This window comes from Centroberyx gerrardi, chromosome 17, assembly GCF_048128805.1.
Source record: "Centroberyx gerrardi isolate f3 chromosome 17, fCenGer3.hap1.cur.20231027, whole genome shotgun sequence".
Lineage (NCBI taxonomy): Eukaryota > Metazoa > Chordata > Actinopteri > Beryciformes > Berycidae > Centroberyx > Centroberyx gerrardi.
In genome coordinates, this window is record NC_136013.1 from 19,243,971 (window position 1) to 19,262,623 (window position 18,653).

The 18,653-nt window shown below is 41.7% G+C and overlaps 2 protein-coding genes across 2 annotated transcripts in view; both read left to right on the forward strand.

Annotated features, from left to right (window-relative positions):
- Positions 1–8,941, forward strand: part of myt1lb (myelin transcription factor 1-like, b) — a 51,854-nt gene extending 42,913 nt beyond the window's left edge. The window contains exons 15-22 of the mRNA XM_071918188.2: positions 712–780; positions 1,239–1,301; positions 1,459–1,542; positions 5,229–5,450; positions 5,985–6,079; positions 6,543–6,646; positions 6,835–6,978; positions 8,801–8,941. Coding sequence (XP_071774289.1) covers positions 712–780; positions 1,239–1,301; positions 1,459–1,542; positions 5,229–5,450; positions 5,985–6,079; positions 6,543–6,646; positions 6,835–6,978; positions 8,801–8,941 — 922 coding nt within the window. The remainder of the gene's footprint in view (positions 1–711; positions 781–1,238; positions 1,302–1,458; positions 1,543–5,228; positions 5,451–5,984; positions 6,080–6,542; positions 6,647–6,834; positions 6,979–8,800) is intronic.
- An 8,385-nt stretch (positions 8,942–17,326) lies between these two features.
- pxdn (peroxidasin) overlaps positions 17,327–18,653 on the forward strand; it is a 52,425-nt gene continuing 51,098 nt past the window's right edge. Inside the window, exon 1 of the mRNA XM_071918184.2 lies at positions 17,327–17,511. Within this exon, the coding sequence (XP_071774285.1) occupies positions 17,327–17,511 (185 nt within the window). The remainder of the gene's footprint in view (positions 17,512–18,653) is intronic.

An 18,653-nucleotide genomic window follows, 5' to 3' on the forward strand; every position in this document is an offset into this window, starting at 1 on the left:
AGAATGCTTCTTTCTCTTATTTGTTAGCCCTTTGACTATTGACAAATTTACACCCCTAAACATAGGTATGATGCAACACAAAAATTATTAAATTAGTTATGGATTGGATACACTGACATTTTAAAGCCTAGTCCTACATTTATTTCTCAGTGGACCATGTGTAAAGCCTCCTTGGTTGACGTTGTTCAGTCCTCCAGGCGTTTCCCACAATGCAAAGCACTCTAAGCATTTGCCATTCAGAACAAGAAGACTAAAGCAAAATGGCTCAGTGTTGCATTGTGGGATGTGCCTGCTAGGACTGAATGATTTCAGTCTAGGAAGCTAACATGGCTTACTGTACAGGATTCTCAGGATTAGCACTATGTTCAAGCCTGTCTTTGAAAGCAGCCCTATATGTTTATTTACAACATTTAGTCAGTGGGCTACATTTTGGATACAGCAAAGAGCAGACAAAGCTTGAAAACAAAATACTTTGTTGTTCTGAATATAAAATATTCAGAGGGTTAACTTCTTATATCAACTCCCTGCACTTGCATCATGGCTTTCTTGCATTTCCTGTCTGGTTGATGTTTTGTGTGTGTGTGTGTGCGTGTGTGTAAATGTCTGTGTGTGTGTGTGTGTGTGTGCGTGCTGTGGAACTGCGTTGTGTTTCAGTGGTTGGAGTCCCATGCCATCTTGCTCTAACTAATGTTTTACCGCTATATTTTTCAGTCTCTCAGGTTGTCCTTTAGCTGATAAAAGCATTCGAAGTATGCTGGCCACCAACGCGCAAGAGCTCAAGTAAGGCGTGAGATGAGTCACTGATTTTTGTATGATTTGCATGTCCTTTGCTCATTCTAGCCAGGATAAGGTCAACCCTATTAGTGAAGGGACAAAGAGTGACCATGTAAAGCACTGTACGACTAGAAATGACAAACTGCCCAAACATGGAGTCATTTAGAGCATTATTTCACTGCTTTTTGAGTGATATTCCATAATAACCTATTCCATAATAGTGTGCTAGTGTTGGCAGGTCTGTACCTGAATCTAATAGAAGTTGTAAGACAAAAAATCTTTGTAGTCCGTCTAAAGTGACCTTTTGTAGTTCACAGTAAGTCAAAGTGGATCTAACAAAGACAGAAAGAAATACCTATAGACTTTATGCATGTCTTCCTTTTTGAAAGATATGGGCTGCATTGCCCCCAAGGTACTGTGCTTTTGCTGTAGGCCCTGAGACGTTTGTGCGTTTTCTGTCCCAGGTGCCCGACACCGGGGTGCGATGGTTCGGGGCATATCACTGGCAACTACGCCTCACACAGAAGGTAAGACACACATGCTGTCACATGCATGCTCACACACACACACCCTACATTTCTGAAATTCTCATTCTCTCTGTATCTTTGTCTCCCGTCCACTCTCTCCCTTCCTCTCTCTTGCACACACACTCTTCAACCTTGTAACACTGTCATTTATCTGCAGTCTCTCAGGGTGTCCGCGGGCCAGGAAGAGTGGGATAAAGATCATCCACAGTAAAGAGAACAAGGAGGACCAGGAGCCTATCAGGTACAGTAGGACACCGCTCATCCGTCTTCTGTCTCTATATAAAACCCTGATAACAAAATGTGTTACTGCTGCTGCTAATGGTGCTCATTTCACATTAATGCTCTGAATATTACTTGTGGAATCGTTTGTAATGGCTCACATTTCAAGTTCTTCAGATCGCCTTGCTGAATACGTTGTTTTTAAATGTTGCAAATGAAGCATGGAAGCTGTATTAGAAAAGGAGGGAACATTTTCTATTTTTTCTTCAAGTCAACTTTATTACTTTGCTCCTTGATACGCACTGATGGAGGCAGATATAAATCAGTATTACCTCGGACAAGGCAAACCAAATGTGATAAAGAGTGGAAAGTTCCAACCAAATTTAAAGGTGCAGGGGAAACTTCTAAAAGTGCAAGGCTGTAGTGGTTTAGGGAAAATCCTGCAGTCTCTGGTGAAATCCCGCAGACAGGTAGGGAGAGATAGAGGAGCAGGTAGAGAGGGAGAGATAGAGGCAGGCGGAGAGAGAGATTGATTGGACTCTACCTAAATCCCACAATGGGCTTTTCAGGCCTCAGCCCTGCAGCTGCATTGATTTCTCTTGTGGTGCAGAGCACAAACAACGCGCTCTGGCCGCTCTCGATCTTGTCAGTCCACCGACTTCTGAGGACTGAGGACAGGTTGCCACAGTTTAACCCTCCTCTCCCTGTCGTTTCCTCTGCAGACATTAAAATGAATGTAAAATACTTTTATCGACCACTTGTGTTTTGGAAAACAGCAAACACCTTCAGGAGATAAGAGTAAGGTTTCTTTATTTCTGAGAGATTCAGACATGGGCGTTGTAACTTCTAAATGAAATCTAGAGAATCCACAGAATGAAGCCCATTAAGAAACAAGGTATGATTTGGGAAAGTTTTCCAATTCACTGGAATATTCATTATGAAGAGGGTAAACACACTCCAGCTCTCGATCTTTCTTGCCCGCTTGAGATCAGGGATGATGATTTCATCCTCCTCCCTGTTTCTCCCGTTCTTATTATGCTCAGAGGGACGGCCGTTGTACTCAATATTCTTGGTGTTTCTTGCCCTCTTCAGGGCAGGGATCATGACCTTTGGATGATCATTTATTGTCAGGAGAGTCTTGTTGTGTCTGTCCTTGGGAGTTTGCTCATGGCAGTTCTCATTGGCTCGCTTAGAGGGTCAACTTTCCTTCCTCACTTGCTAAAGCCAGGCTTGGAGTTTTTACCCTCACGCTTTGTCTTCTGACAAAGTTCCTCAGTGTTAAAACCACAAAAGGAAAAGCAGGAGATCCTGTCTGCCACAGGACAGCAAAGAGGAGTAGCGGGGGGGCTTCACCAGAACGTCCACCTGCTCTTCCTCCACCAGGGCATGGAGGACAACGCTGCACTCAACTCTCTTCTCCCAGCTGGACAGTAGTTTGGTCACTGCTGCGGCGTTTGCTTGAATTGGTGTCTGGAGTTCCCCTCAGAGGAAGAGGAAAAGTGGACCTGAAGCATCCAGGAAAGAGTGGAAAGGGATGTCAAACTCATCAAGGAAACAAGCTGTTTCGCTGATGGATTAGATAAATTAGTTGGATATAGAATTTGAACTCCAACTCCGTTCCAGCCTTTGTAAGAAATTGTTTCTAATTCTGGCAGTTTTTTCATTCCAAATGAAATGGGAGATTTCTTTACACAGTTGTGAAAACAGGACTTTTTAATAACAATAGGGATGCAGTGGAATAGAAATAAAAATTTTAGGGAGGATATAAATTTTGATGATTGTGCCAGCCAAGGACAAGGGCAGATGGGACCACCGATCAAAATCGTACATTCAAGTAGAGTTTAATAATAAGTACTTGTTACAACGACCCCAAAGTACTTACATGACTTTTTAAAAACCCTTAATGGAAAGTGGCCATATGAGAGATTCTGGGCAGCTTTTTAATGGGAAACAACTCACTCTTGGATAGGTTAAGCTCTTACCAAACTTCCTCAGTATGGACATGATGAAACCCGTTTCCTCCCTGCGCTGAATTCCCCTTGATAGCCACCAAGCAAACAGAAAGTGATAGATAGAGGCTTGATGAAAAGCACAAAGTAGAGGGGAGAGCGGACACCTCATTTGCCCGTCTAAGGGAGAAATATTTTGACCTAAAGGTATTCGTCTGGAGATGCTTAACCCAGGATATGAATCTTTCACCACCCAAATCTCTTTAGGAGAGAAAGAAGAAAATTCCATTCAACCCAATCAGATGTTTTTTTTGCCATTGAGAGAGATGAACACTTCTGTAGGTCAAGGATTGGGACAGGGAGAACAGATTCTGTTAAAGAGCCTATGAGATCGGAAAGCAAGAGTCTATTCTTGACAAAGCCAGTTTGGTCTGGTGAGATAATTGCAGGAAAAACCTTCTTGAGATGGGTGGCAAGAGTCTTTGGCAATAGTTTTGCAACCGCACTCAAGAGGCAGAGGGCTGCAGATGAATGTTAACAGAATAATTGTGCTGACACGGAACTGCAAGTTGAGTTCAGCTTTTATTTACATGCTCTTGGCGGCCCATAATAACCATAGATATTCATATTTTTGTGGTTAAGTCTTTGTTACACAGGATGCAATTTCATACAGAGCCATTTCTCAGTGAAAAAAGCCAAATAAATATACTTCTGGTCATTGTTTTCTGTTGATGCAACATGAGTTCAGGCTTGGGAGAAAATGTTTAGCTACCGTAAAAACAATTTTTCATCACTAGCATTCCTCACTGAAACGAATTGGAATTGGAATAGAATTAAAAATGTCAAGATATTTTGATTTTAGATATATTTTAGATATATTGATTTTATTGTGGTCAAAGGGAGACATTCAAACTTATAAAACCTGTTTATTATCCGGGTTAAGGTTTCCATGAATGCAAGATTGGTCTCCGTCATACTTACAAACTACAAACTAAATAATTAATAACATTTATTATTATAGCACAATACAAAAAAAACAGAGACTTATATCCCAGACCATCCATGTATCGTTTTCTCAGTCAAAAGCCATGAACTTGAAACCCATTTTGATGTTACAGAAACACTAAAACCATGTAGTTGCTGTTTGCAGAGACAAGACTGATACAGCCTGATACAACTGAAGCTTGCTTTAGCAATAATCCGTTTTGGGAGATATGACATTTGGAATCATTTACTGCCTCATTGCATCTGATTAGCACTGGTGTTGATGCACCGTCAGCGTTCCAAATCTGTGTGATAAGGCTGCCACTGGGACAGGTCTAAATAAGATGATAGTATCTTTGTTTATATCAAACCAAAAGAGATAGATAGAGGGATACGGAGAAATTAAATTTGCACATAGATGGTGTTTTGGTACTCGGGGGGGCAAATGCACTATATGTCAGAGAGCCAGGAGCTGAGAGGCAGCAGGTCACTCTGTCTGAAGAGGAGGATGAGGCTCCTATATAATCAAAACATGATGAGATGGAGGAGAGGACATTTTTGCTTATTATGGTCACACGAGTGGTGGCAGTGATGATGAGGATAATCATCAAGATGATTACAGTTGTGTGTTGATTAACCAAATAATCAAGACAGCATTATAGATGACTATGACAGTCAAGCATCAAGTTTCAGCGTCGGGTTTTGAATGTGTGAGTAGGGGGAAGGTGATGAATGAACGAATGGCAGTGAATCTCCTCTCACTCTGTCCACCCAGGTGTCCGGTCCCCGGTTGTGACGGACAAGGTCACGTGACGGGGAAGTACGCGTCCCACAGAAGCGCTTCGGGATGCCCCATAGCGGCCAAGCGGCAAAAGGACGGCTACCTGAACGGCATCCAGTTCACGTGGAAGGCGGGCAAGACGGACGGGATGTCCTGCCCCACGCCGGGGTGCGACGGCTCGGGGCACGTCAGCGGCAGCTTCCTGACACATCGGAGGTGGGTCTAGGGAACTGAGTGGGGTGTTGTGCTGTTTTAAAGAGAATTTAGAGCTTTCGAGGTGGGATGACCTGAACAGATGAGGTTCACACGCTGATACCGCCCTCTCGGCTGTTTCTCCATCCACTTCAGCGGTTGGATATTTCTCAGTCCTGTGTTGTCTTGAATGCACCTTTATCCCAACAGTAGGGTTGAACCTCTTTTTTATGACAAGGATAAAGCACAAAGCTTCACAGAAGGACTAGTGGAATTTAACCTAGAGGACAGATTTGGTTTAACTTTCTGCACCTACAGTGGAACTGACAAGAGTTGATGGAGAGCAATGATTCATGGCGACCAGTTGATGCACCAAGCTTTAACCGTGACATTGATGGAGTAGTTTTTTCTATACCGCCCTATAAATAAAATAGACTTATAGACTGCAGTCTATAAAAAATGAATTTATAGACTGCAGTCAGTAAGAACTGTTGGTTGATTGTGTGTGTAACCCAGCATGCACTAAAACAATGCCTCCTGTCCTTATCGGTGCACCAGTCTGTCTGGCTGTCCTCGTGCCACTTCTGCCATGAGAAAAGCCAGGCTGTCCGGAGTGGAGATGCTGACAATAAAACAGCAACGTGCCAGCAACGGTAACCACAACACCCGCTCACACACACAATACAGCCAATCAGGGACGGGCATGTGAAATGACACACCGAGTCGGAATTCCAACTTCAGATAATGAGCCAATCAGGAGGGTGTATGCATAATGAGCAGCTCCTGAAATAAACAGCCAATCAGGGATAGGTTGTAAATAATGAGTTTTGGAGAGCGGCTCCAGTCTGACAGAGAAGGGCTGGGCTTTGCTTGGCAGTAATCAAACACGTAATATCTGAGCCAGCCAGCGCTTCTGTGCTTCAGCCTTTATCTCCACTATTTTGTTCACACTACTCCAAATTTCTACCCAAATTCATAACTCTGCTACAAAGCCATATTATGTAATTTGTGATTAGTTCAGTGCAAATATAAAGACTATGAATCTAATATTCTGTTGGAGATATGATGGAGGGCTGTTATTAATGTGTCAATGCTCATATTGTTCCTTCCCTTTAGGACTAGAGCATGAAGAGGAGATCAAACAGCTGGATGAAGAAATCAAAGATTTAAGTGAATCAAATTCACAAGTGGAAGCAGACATGATCAAACTTAGAACACAGGTAAGTCGAGGCAGGAGTGGCACATATCTCTAATCTGATGGTGCATTCAGTGACATGCATGTGTGTGTGTGTGTGTGTGTGCATGTGTGTGTGTAGCTGTGCCAGTCGTGAATGCACCACGGTGTATGCTCGCCTGTGTGTACAAAGCTTTGCTGTAACATCATGCCGTCCGCCCCTCCTCTCCTCAGATTACAACAATGGAGTCCAACCTGAAGTCCATAGAGGAGGAAAACAAGGTGATTGAACAGCAAAATGAATCTCTCCTGCATGAGCTGGCCAACCTCAGCCAGTCACTGATTAACAGTTTAGCTAATGTCCAGCTCCCTCATATGGTAAGGGCCACCAGGAACGGCAAGCCGGCAAGTTACAGAACATAGCTAAACCTAACGTTATACCAGCTAATTCATTTATTTGTGTATTTAGCCACAGCCTATTGTGCATGCTTAGCCTAAAATGTAGAGCGTTGCTTGTCTTTCCAAGCTGTAAGGGGGAGTTGTGAAATGAGGCTTGATTGGACATGTAGTTTTTCACAGTGGTGAAGAGATGACAATAATTCTAAGGAAATTATTGCTACATACCAATTGATCTCCATTAGGCCAAACAAGGAAACCCAAGTCTTCATCATCATAGTTAAAAATAATACAAAGTCTTTGAACTTTCAAAACAGTGCATTGTCCTCTCATCACCATTTTGGTTCTATAATACGTTTTGACTATAAGACAGTTTTTTGAGGAATGAGAACCTGTGTTCTGTATAGTATAATCAGTATTATTGACTAAACATCAATGTGCTTCACACAGCTTATTTCCATACGCCATCATTCTATTTTTTCCTTACAGTCTATTCAAGAGAAGTGGGAAATGATTAAATTCCAGAGCTAACAGCTTCATTGGAATCACGGCCTATTTACTTCTGTTTTAGCCCGTCCTTATCGCCATTCACTGATGACATTCTCTCGCATAGCGGATAATTTAACATGCAGAGACAAGGAAATAAATGAATTCCTCAGTCAATCGTCCTTGGCTCAATGGCAAGGCAATTTTGGTAATCATATTTTCCCCTGATATTTCAAGCAATTTTCCAGATAGAACAAATCTGTAATATTAAAGGAAAACGTATTTAAGCGGTTAGAATTTTACAAATGATACTTCTTCACCATACCAAAAGGCCATTCGGATGCTGTGAGCTGGATTCAGTCGCAGGCCCAGTGTCGTGTTTTGTTTCCAAAGTATGTTTTGATGTCTCATGTCTTCATGTTGGCAGTATGCTACAGTATGTCCAGCTGCTGCCTTCACAGACCTTACAGGTCCTCTGTGGCTGTATATCAGACTGCCACCTAGTGTTTAAGTGAGAGAATAGCACCTTAGTGTGTGTGACATATGGAAAGGCCATTCCTCAAAGCAAGCTAATGGAACTGTGTTCACCACCTCTCCTCTCCATAGAAACCGCTGGCACACAAAGAGGCTCCCATTAGAAATAACAGCTGCTTACAGTTGCACCAGCGAGTAAGAGAATGACTTATTTAATTCTTTCTGTTTTGTTGTGTATTTCATTCTGATTGATTCTGATTTGACTCCTATGTCCATCTCCCTTCTCGTTTGCCATGAACTTACACCCATATACTGTATGCATGCGCTCCGGACTAATCTCATTTTATAATACTAGTAACTGCAATCATCAATCGAGAGCTTGTTTTATAACACACGGTACAGGCCTATTTGCTGAAATAACATTTTAGGAACTTGCTTTAGTAAGATGTAGGGCCAAGCTTGAAACAAAATCTACTGAATATCTATGGAGTCTCATTGTAGAGTCTTTGCAGTGTGTGAATTCATTACTTTGAATGTTGTGAGGAAGATAAAGCTCCAGGATCTTTGACACTTTAACCCTTCCACTCCCTGCTCCGCCTTAAGTTTCAGCATTTACAAATCAGTCTTTTCTTTACATTTTCTTTGAGATGCTTAACTCAGAAGAGTTCATCATGTATTGAGATGTACCTGCACATGTATTTAAAGCACAGTTAGATTTATTGATTTTCTGATTGAGTCTTTCTTCTTGAAAGTTGAGACATCTTATAAGAAGATTTTACAGGACATCTTGAATCCTCTCTTCCCTCTCTCCTCCTAATTCCTTTGTTTCTGACTGGTCCCGTAGGAGCCGATCAGCGAGCAGAACTTCGACGCGTACGTGACCACTCTAACGGATATGTACACGAACCAAGACCAGTACCAGAGTCCGGAGAACAAAGCCCTGTTGGAAAATATCAAGCAAGCTGTCCAAGGGATCCAAGTGTAGCCGCTCAGCAGACAAAGGGAGATTCTTTTTTTTTTTTTTTCTGGCATATGAAAAATCCACAGACAAACAGGCAGTGACGGTCTTATCTCCTTCGGTTCGGTGCAGTAACTTATCATATAGTGTTATATATCTTCAATTCTGTTCTTTCAAAAAAAAAAAAGAGAGGTGTTATGCTTAGAAAGACCTCATGATAATTTCTTCTTTTCTTTCCTTTTGGGTCTTGCTTTGAGGAAGAAAAAAAAACGAGCAAACAGCAAAATAGTTTTTGAGGACATTCACATTTTGTACGTTTTCATATGAGCTGACATAGTGTCATGTAATGTTTCTAGCTGCTCATGTATGCACATTTTTAGTGTATATTTCTGAACAGTAAGCTAATGATTATAGGACGTGAGTTCTTTTTATTGCTTGACAATGAAGCATTTTAGATGAAAAAGCTGAACTGGACAGTGAAAAACAAATGAAAAAACGACGAGCAAAGGAGGAAGCTACTTCTTTTTTTCTCCTCACTGGATGATTTTGGACTTGATGATTTTAGATGTTTGTTTTTTTTCCCTTCTTCTTGCGTGTAGATTGTTCAATAGCAAGAACTGGTTTGCGAATCGCTTTATTTTCTGACAATGCTTGAGAAATGTTTGTCTTTCGTTTTGAGAAAAAAAAAAAAAGGTTTGTAGCTGTAGGTGGGGGCATTTTTTAATTGGTGCTGTAAATGAATCTGGAGAGGAAACTGACCTGACGTATGTATGAATGTATGTATGAACAGTTTTATTGTAAACATCATTACACGGAAACCCGATGGTGGAAATCCCATTATCTAGGAGAGACAACTCACTCCCAGAGCAACACACCTGTGTGGTGCATGCATGTTCACCATGCCCATCTTTACATAATCTAAAATAGAAATGATAACCTATAGAGACGACATTCTAGCCTTTCTAGTATCAATTCTGTTCAATTTCGAGACTTCTGTTGCTAGAATCAAGAAATGTCTCAGCAATATAATAACTAAATCATTTGTTTATAGTAGGTATGGGATGCAATCTGCAAAAGGAAAAAAAATGTTTGGGTATATGCAATTTCTTGTTTATAAGCATAGCGGGGAAACATGAATCTTTTTAATATAGCCTATGTAAAATATTGATTTTTATACAAATCTTTTAATACAAAAAGTCTTTTTAAAAAGGAGGAGGAAACTTGGACATTCAGTTTTAGAAGCGAAAGTATATGAGTTCCACTTTCTTTCTGTACGATTTTGCACAGGGACACCTTCGTTTCCATGTTTTGATGTTCTTACAGAAACTAAAAGCAGTACCTGAGAGCCTAAGCGGCGGGTCGCAGAGGGTTTTGTAAAGAGAATTTATAGAGTATGACAGCGGGACTTACAGGGTCACTGTCCCCACTTATGTGCCAGTAGACTATTTGCACTTGTCCTTGAAGATATTATCCTTACGTGCGGCGGCGTGCAATTTTCCAGGTGACCTCTTTGGCACGAGATTGGAGCAAACGAACTGCTATAGTAGCCACTGTAGGTGTGGAGGAAGAACAGGGACTTGAAATCAGAGAGGAGGATGATTATAACCATAGCAGTTATACTGTAGGCTATTATCAACTGTAAAAACAATGATGTTCTTTCATTTTTGCTATGTTTTAGGAAGATGAAGTTATCCCCCAGCAGCACTTTATATCTAATCACTGTACAAAGGATTAAATAGTCAATCAATTCAAGGTTTTAAAAAAGCAGAAGCAAACGAAGGCTTGTTTTCCTGAGCAAGGCCTTCGAGGGGTGCTACACCCAGGGGTGACACGCCTGCCTGTACGCACCCCTCCGTTCTGTTGTGCTAGTTGTTAGCGATCATGTTCAGAATTTGCCTTTTTTGAGAGCTAATGCAAAAGGTGCTTGTTGTTCACCTGATCGAAACTCATCTATTGTACTTTACTGTCCTCTTTCAGGACTCTACTATCCATCATCCATGACTGCATACGCCTTTTTCCACAGCATCGTGTCTGCAGCTTTTTGCCAATATAGTAATGCTTCAGTAGAGTAATAGCTAGTACCAGTTTTTGAATTAATTCTCATTATCAGTAAAAATGGAAAAGGGATTTTAAAGCACAAACCGGCTGCTCATCTGATGTTGGTACATAAATAACAAATTTGAAAAAAGAGTTATCTGTGACTATCTATAGGGAACACAAAAAGGTTGTCACATATTTAGAATGCTGACTTTTCATATAAATTATTGTGAATTCATCAGAGTTTATTATTTTATTTGAACCGATTCATTTTGAGATTGATTTCAGTGATCATTAACAAAGACAGGATTTTGTATAAACTATTGTGCTCTCTGTGGAACTGAAGTTTGATTTATTTTTGTACTACACAGCATGGATTTGTTGACATTTTAATTTTGCTATAAATGTGTGAGATCACAAGTTGCTGTGATATTTCATTTATAAATTGTGAACTTTGTACAATTTTTGTCATGCTGGATGTTGACACATCTTACTCTGAATAAAGAAAAAAAATGTGTTGCCACAGGCCTGTAAAATTACTATTTTGTTGTTTTGTGTTCATGATGTAATTATACTGCAGAAACCATTAGGGCTCAGTTTCATAAAATGACCCAATTATTAATTCTAATTTAATTAGATTATTTTATTATTAAATGAATTCTACATCCACCAGCAGAGGTCAGCAAACCCAAATTATATACAGTAATACACCACTTTGCTTTGCCTTGTGCTGTGCAGTGATGTTGATGATGAAAGTCTGGTTATTTTTCCAAAATGTGAGATTTGGACATATTGTTGACTATTGACTTTGACTGGCAAGTTATTGACATGTTGCCATTCCCTGTTGGTCCTCACACTGTTTAGCCCTTATATCTTTTGTTATAGTCAGCGCCAACAGAAACAATAGAAAACAATTATAACAAACTACAATTTCACACAGACTAACATTTTGGTTGAATTACCTGTTTGGCCAACTTCTTAATTAAGATGAAAATGCAACCAATTAAATGGCATTTAGCCTAGATAATCCAGTTTATGCAATTTTTTAAGGCTACAGGACTATGTTCCACGTTATGCTCTCTCTCTCTCTCTCTCTCTCTCTCTCTCTCTCTCTCTCTCTCTCTCACTCTCTCTCTCTCTCTCTCTCTACTGTGACTGTCCCTGGCTACGTTCAACAGTTGTACATTGAGCAACTGTTATGGTTTCCCTTAGTGACCTGACTGTGTGGTACTGGACAGGACAGATAAACAATGCACAGGGCCAAATGGTGACAGACAGCAGCGTGGGAGGCCCATAGAAAGTGCCTGGGATAATGCTGGCATGCTTGTGGTGGTTTTGTTATTCATTGCTAGTGGTCTACTGAGTGTATGTTCTTGTCCAAGCCACTGTTTTGTTTCTAAACCACTTGGAACTCATACAGCAGCTTCTTCTCTACTACTATTCAGTAAGTAGCCTGTCACCACACATAGGTGCAGTAAACAACAGCCAAACTATTAAACTAAACCATGGCCGAACCATATTGCATCATTGATTTGCAGCTAAAATGAAATGTGAGGGAATTTTTATTATTATTATTTTTCTCAAACTCAGCCCCATAGTACATTGCTCCTTGGAAAGTTTCAACCGAACTTGAAGGTGCAGGAGAAACTTGTAAAGTGCAAGGTTGTAGTGGTTTAGGGAGGGAAAATCCTGCAGTCTCTGATGAAATCCCAGACATGGAGGGAGGGAGAGACAGAGAAGCAGGTAAAGAGATAGGTGGAGTGAGAGATTGATTTTGACTCTACCTAAATCCCACAATGGGCTTTTCAGGACTCAGCCCTGCAGCTGCATTGATTTCTCTTGTGGTGCAGAGCACAAACAACGCGCTCTGGCCGCTCTCGATCTTGTCAGTCCACCGACTTCTGAGGACCACGGCCAGTTTACCACAGTTTAACCCTCCTCTCCCTGTCATTATTCCCTTTGTAGACATTGAACTATGTCAAATACTTGTAACTACCATTTGTGTAGACAAAAGAGACCTCCAGGAGTTAACAGTTGTTTCTTTGTTTCTATGCAATTCAGACTGGAGGTTGTTCCTATTCTAAATTAAATTTAGCCAATAACAGAATGATACACACACAATTTACAAAAAGTACATTAAGAAACAAGGTTTCATTTGAAGTTTTTCAAATGAATGGAATGTTGAATATGAAGAGGGAAAAGTCAGAGAGCTCCAGCTCTCCATCTTTCTTGCCCTCTTGAGATCAGGGATGATGATTTTGTCCTCCTCCCTGTTTCTCTTGTTCTTATTATGCTCAGAGTCACAGCCATTGTCCGCTTCCTCTATATTGTTGGTGTTTCTTGCCCTCTTCAAGGCAGGGATCATGACCTTTAGATGATCATTCATTGCCATGAGCCTCTTGTTTCTGTCCGTGGGAGTTTGCTCACGGCAGTTCTCATTGGCTCGCTTGCTACAGGCTCAGCTTCCCTTCCTCACTTGCTAGAGCCAGGCTTGAAATGTTTCCCTCCAGCTTATTTACTCTCCAGACAAACTTCTTCTGTTGACCACAAGAGGAAAAGCAGGAGATCCTGTCAGACAGACGATTAAAGGGAGAAGTATGGGGGCTTCACCAGAACTTCACCAGAACACCAGAATCAGGGCGAGCCCCCATGTCCTTTTCCCCAGCTTCCTCCAGCTCTTCCTGGCGGAGCCCCAGGAGCTGCCAGGCCAGCTGGGAGATGTAGTCCCTCCAGCCTGTCCTGGGTCTGCCCCGGGGTCTCCTCCCAGTCGGCCGTGCCTGGTACACCTCCAAAGTGAGGCATCATTACCAGGTGCCCCAACCACCTGAACTGGCTCTTCTCAATGTGGAAGAGAAGGAAAGGCTTGCAGCAGCAGCTCCAGCGCTATGATGCCGCTGCAGCACCCACAGAATACCTCGGGGAGCACGGTTGCAGGCCTTTTTCAAATCCACAACACACATGTAGCAAAGCTTTTAACCCTCTCCCAATTACCTGTGAGAGGGTTAAAAGCTGCTCCATTGTTCCTCCCAGAGCCCTCTCCAGAACACCCACCACCCCCGCCCACCCTTTCCAAGAGGGCTGGATACTCTGAGCTGCTGTTAGGCACATATGTGTAAACAACAGTCAGAGTTTTTTCTCTTCACAACTTACTGCCTTGAGGAGACCCGCTCATCCACCTGGACTAACTCCAACTGTGCAGCAGTGAGCCAGGGACTGGTGAATATATCCACACACACCCCACCCTCCACACTTGTCAGGTGGTGAGCCGACAAGATCCCACGTTGCTTTTTCAGACTGTGAGGTTTATTCACTTCTTTTAGATAAATAAATCCTAAATTCTAGAGTTCAGTTGTAAATTATATCATAACTGATATGGAATTGCAAATTCAGCCCAATCTCTTAGTTCAATATCCAAAAGGCAAAAGTTAGTTCACACACAGATCTTACAAAATAGGCAGCTCTTTATTTCACCAATTTATTTTGGCCATGTGAAACAAACATGTTAATGTTTTGGCCTAGTGGCGTTCATCAGAGCATGCATGAGAATGGAAGCCAATGGAAGTCGTTCTTATACAGTTGCCTGCAGGTGGGTGGCTGTAGGGAATCACATGATCATTTACTGCATTACAATTATATCTTTTTCTTTATACAAAATGATAATGACAATCAATAGGTGAAATAGCAGAATGAATAATTACACTGATGTTTGAACCTGTAAGCAACAACAGTTAAAACCATGTAATTGGAAAGGAGACATTTACAACTGAAGCAAGTTTAAGCAATAATCTGTCTTGGGAGATATGACATATGGAATCATTTGCTCCCTCGTTGCATCTGATTAGCATCAGTTTGACATACAGTCAGCAAAATAAACAGATAGGGGATTATATTTGTGCATATATGGTATCTGAGTACTCAAGTGGCAAGAGAAGGTCAGTAGCTGGTCACTCACTGGAAAAGGATGATTATGGTTATTATATAATCAATGGAAAGACAGAGGAGGAGAGGAAATTGGTGGAAACGATGATACAGATAGGATAATCATCAAGATGACTGCAAGTGTAATGATGATGATGATGACTATACTGTAGAAGACTATGACAGGCAGGCTTCATGTTTCATCATGCAATTATGAAAGTGTGAGTGACTGAATTAATGAATTAATGAATGAATTAATGAAAGTCAAACGACTTGGCCTACACCTTTTCATGAGTCTCCTTATAGCAACATTTTGCTATACTACCCTATAACTCATCTGCAGTCAGTAAAAACTGTTGGTTGATTGTGTGTGTAACCCAGCATGCACTAAAACAATGCCTCCTGTCCTTATCGGTGCACCAGTCTGTCTGGCTGTCCTCGTGCCACTTCTGCCATGAGAAAAGCCAGGCTGTCCGGAGTGGAGATGCTGACAATAAAACAGCAACGTGCCAGCAACGGTAACCACAACACCCGCTCACACACACAATACAGCCAATCAGGGACGGGCATGTGAAATGACACACCGAGTCGGAATTCCAACTTCAGATAATGAGCCAATCAGGAGGGTGTATGCATAATGAGCAGCAAATAAACAAACATCGGCTAGTAGGCTGTCAGAAATGAATTTTGAGAGAATCTGGAAAAAATGGCTAGGATTGTTTGGCAGTAATCACTGACACATTCTCACCTAGACAGCAGTAATTAGGACAGGAGACTGTACTAGGTGACTTTACCTTCACCTTCATTATTTTGGTTATGCTACATCCCAGACTGCTTCCAGTATAAAAGCTGGTACCAGATTTTGTTGGTACACATTTGAAAAAAGTTATCTCTGGTTATCTATAGGGAACACAAAGGTTGTCACATATTTAGAATGCTGACATTACAATGTTTGTCATTCTGGATGTTGACCCATCTTACTCTGAATAAAGAAAAGAATGGTTCTGTTTTGATGTGTTTATGATGTATTGATATTGCAGAGCATTGTTAATTCTAAATTTACCAGCAGATGTCAGCAAACACAAACTATTATAGTAAAGGCTACATTGAGGCATGTGTTGTGTAATAATGATGTTGGTGGTGAAAGTTGACAATGACTTCATGTAAGTCAGGTCACTTTTCCAAAAAGTGAGGGTTGGAAATATAATGTTGACCACTGGAGAGTTATTTAAGTCAGTGGTTCTCACTCTTTTTGGCTTGTGACCCCTTAAAACAGTCATTGTGACCCCATCACAGGCTGCATATAGAGTGGTGAACAGTTCAGCCAAAGAATGATCTTTCTTTTCAGGTGGTTTCATTTGATCAATTATCAAAAGAGGCCTGGAAGCTGAAAACTTCTCAAGACAAAAAGCAAAAAAATTGAGAAAAACTGAAAAAATGTTTTTCTTATCCCACTCAGTGTTCCCAATCCAGTCCTCAAGTTCCCTCTGTCCTGCAAGTTTTAGTTCCAGCTCTGCTCTTGCACACCTGATCTAATTAAGGGCCACACACTTGCATTCTAGTCCTGTTCCGGTAAATCTTTTCTTACTGCTCAACCAATCAGCATTATGGCCTTTATTTGATTTAATTGGACTTAATTAAAATTCCCAATAAACGCACACTTGTGACAGCATTCAAATGCCAATCACTACTCATACCGGTACCCATAGAGATATAACACTGTTGTTGTTGTGTTATATCTCTATGCCGGTACCTATGTGTTGCATAGCAACCACTTTGTTTAGCGACTGTAAAGAACTAGGGCCTATATTGTTTGGCGGAAGAATAACAATTAGTATTGTTCAATCATTATCGATTGAAAGGCAAAGATTTATTCATCGTTTGAGTTATTTCTATTTTAATGCAATTACCGACGTTCTACAAAGGCAGTAACTAAACACCGTGTAACTTAGGCTACAGACACGGACAAAGTTACAGACACGGTGCTTAACAGTGATGTTAGCGGCTCGTTGCTTTAATTAACATGGCCAATTTCTAACAGTTACATTAAACTTTAGGTTATGGACACACTGGTGTTCTTATTCGGTGTCTTATCTAAACTGAAAACTCCCAACTGGATGGCGTCCAGTTCAAGTTCAACAACAACCCAGTCCAAAATAATCTACATGCCATGGAAAAGGAATCCAAAACTCTGTTCCACATCGCGCTAGCAAGCATCCGTTTTATTTTATTACACCGGTTTCTGATTGGCTTCCCTTGTCTGGGACTGTAACATACTGCCCCACTTATTTTTCTCTCTCTCTCTCTCTCTCTCCCTCTCTCTCTCTCTCTCTCTCTCTCTCTCTCTCTCCCTCTCTCTCTCGCAGCTGAATTCCTCGGCTTTACAATAACGGAGTCGATGTTAGTCGGTGAGAGGGGCAGCTGGCGGTCTGTGCTCTGCTCGGCTCACTCCTAGCAATGGCGCTGTGGACTGGCCAGCTCTTTTCTCCGTTTCTACTCGCGGTGGCTTTGTTATTGATTGCTAGTGGACCACAGCTTGTGCTTTCTTGTCCGAGTCGCTGTTTATGTTTCCGAACCACCGTGAGATGTATGCATCTAAACTTGGAAACCGTACCAGCAGTTTCTCCTCAGACTACCATTCTGTAAGTAGCCTATCACTTCATCTAACGGGGAAAAACCCACCGGGCACACCAGACATGAATGCAACGAGTGCTCCCAGTGTACATTTCTCCACATATGTCTTTGCTAAGGCTATAACGTTATTAGTTGATAGCATTTACTTTAACAGCCTATTCAAAGCCTTTTTTATATATATATATTCAGTCGCTAAGTTGAAGGATAAAGTTGAAATGAAGACAAAGACCAGTGGCAAGTCATAGGTCCTATGGCAATACATAGGTAATTACAATGTCTTTGGAAGTTTTAGAAAGTTGTGACACCTGCCAGTGAGTTCAGCTGCTGGCTGCAGTGGTGTGTAGGGGTTAGGGAACAGGTTTTAGGGTCACACAGCTGGTGGAGTCGGCCACAAGTAATGTGGAGGGTTAGGCTGTTCAATAGAGTTCTCTGCGTGAGAGCTTTGTATGTGGAACCACAGCAAGTGTTAACATCTCCCTCATGCAGTCATGGCTTAATGACGTTTAATAAAATGCATGCCCTTGGACCGCAAGTGGGAGGCCGTGGCCAAATGAGCTTTATCGAAGCCGCAATCTTTTCCTGCGGACTTCCATCAGGTGTGTGTTACGTGTCTTGGGGAAAACGCTGGCTCCATTTCCAAGGGAAACCCTCGCTCAAGGTCAGGGTTTGGGTAACCCTTGTCAGGTGAATAGCCGGACCTTTGGATCTTTGCACCGCATTGAGATACAGACATCATCCAGATCCCTTCTGCTGCTTCCTTTTCCTCAAGATCAAAAAAAGCTACCGTGGTGCCTGGAGAAGGTTTGTTTCATGGGTTAAAGTCTTATGTTTGACTTTCTGTCTGGGATGAAAGGAAGGAAATGCGACCTCCTTATTGAGCACTTGTGAATGCGTCCTGGATGTCAGGAGCACTCCACTCGGCTCAGCCGGCCAAACAGTTTGCCTTTTGTTGAAGCCGGCGACAGTCCCTAAGAGCCGCAGTGACAGAGCCCAAATATGTGCCACCCCTTGTCTTTAATTGACTCATGCGTTATTGTCGTGTGTTTCACGACGTTCATAATGCAGCCACACAAATAAAGAGCTTCATTCAGCCAGTCAGCAGGGGCACAAAGGGGCAACAGAGCCAGCCTTAACCACAGCAGCCGCAGCA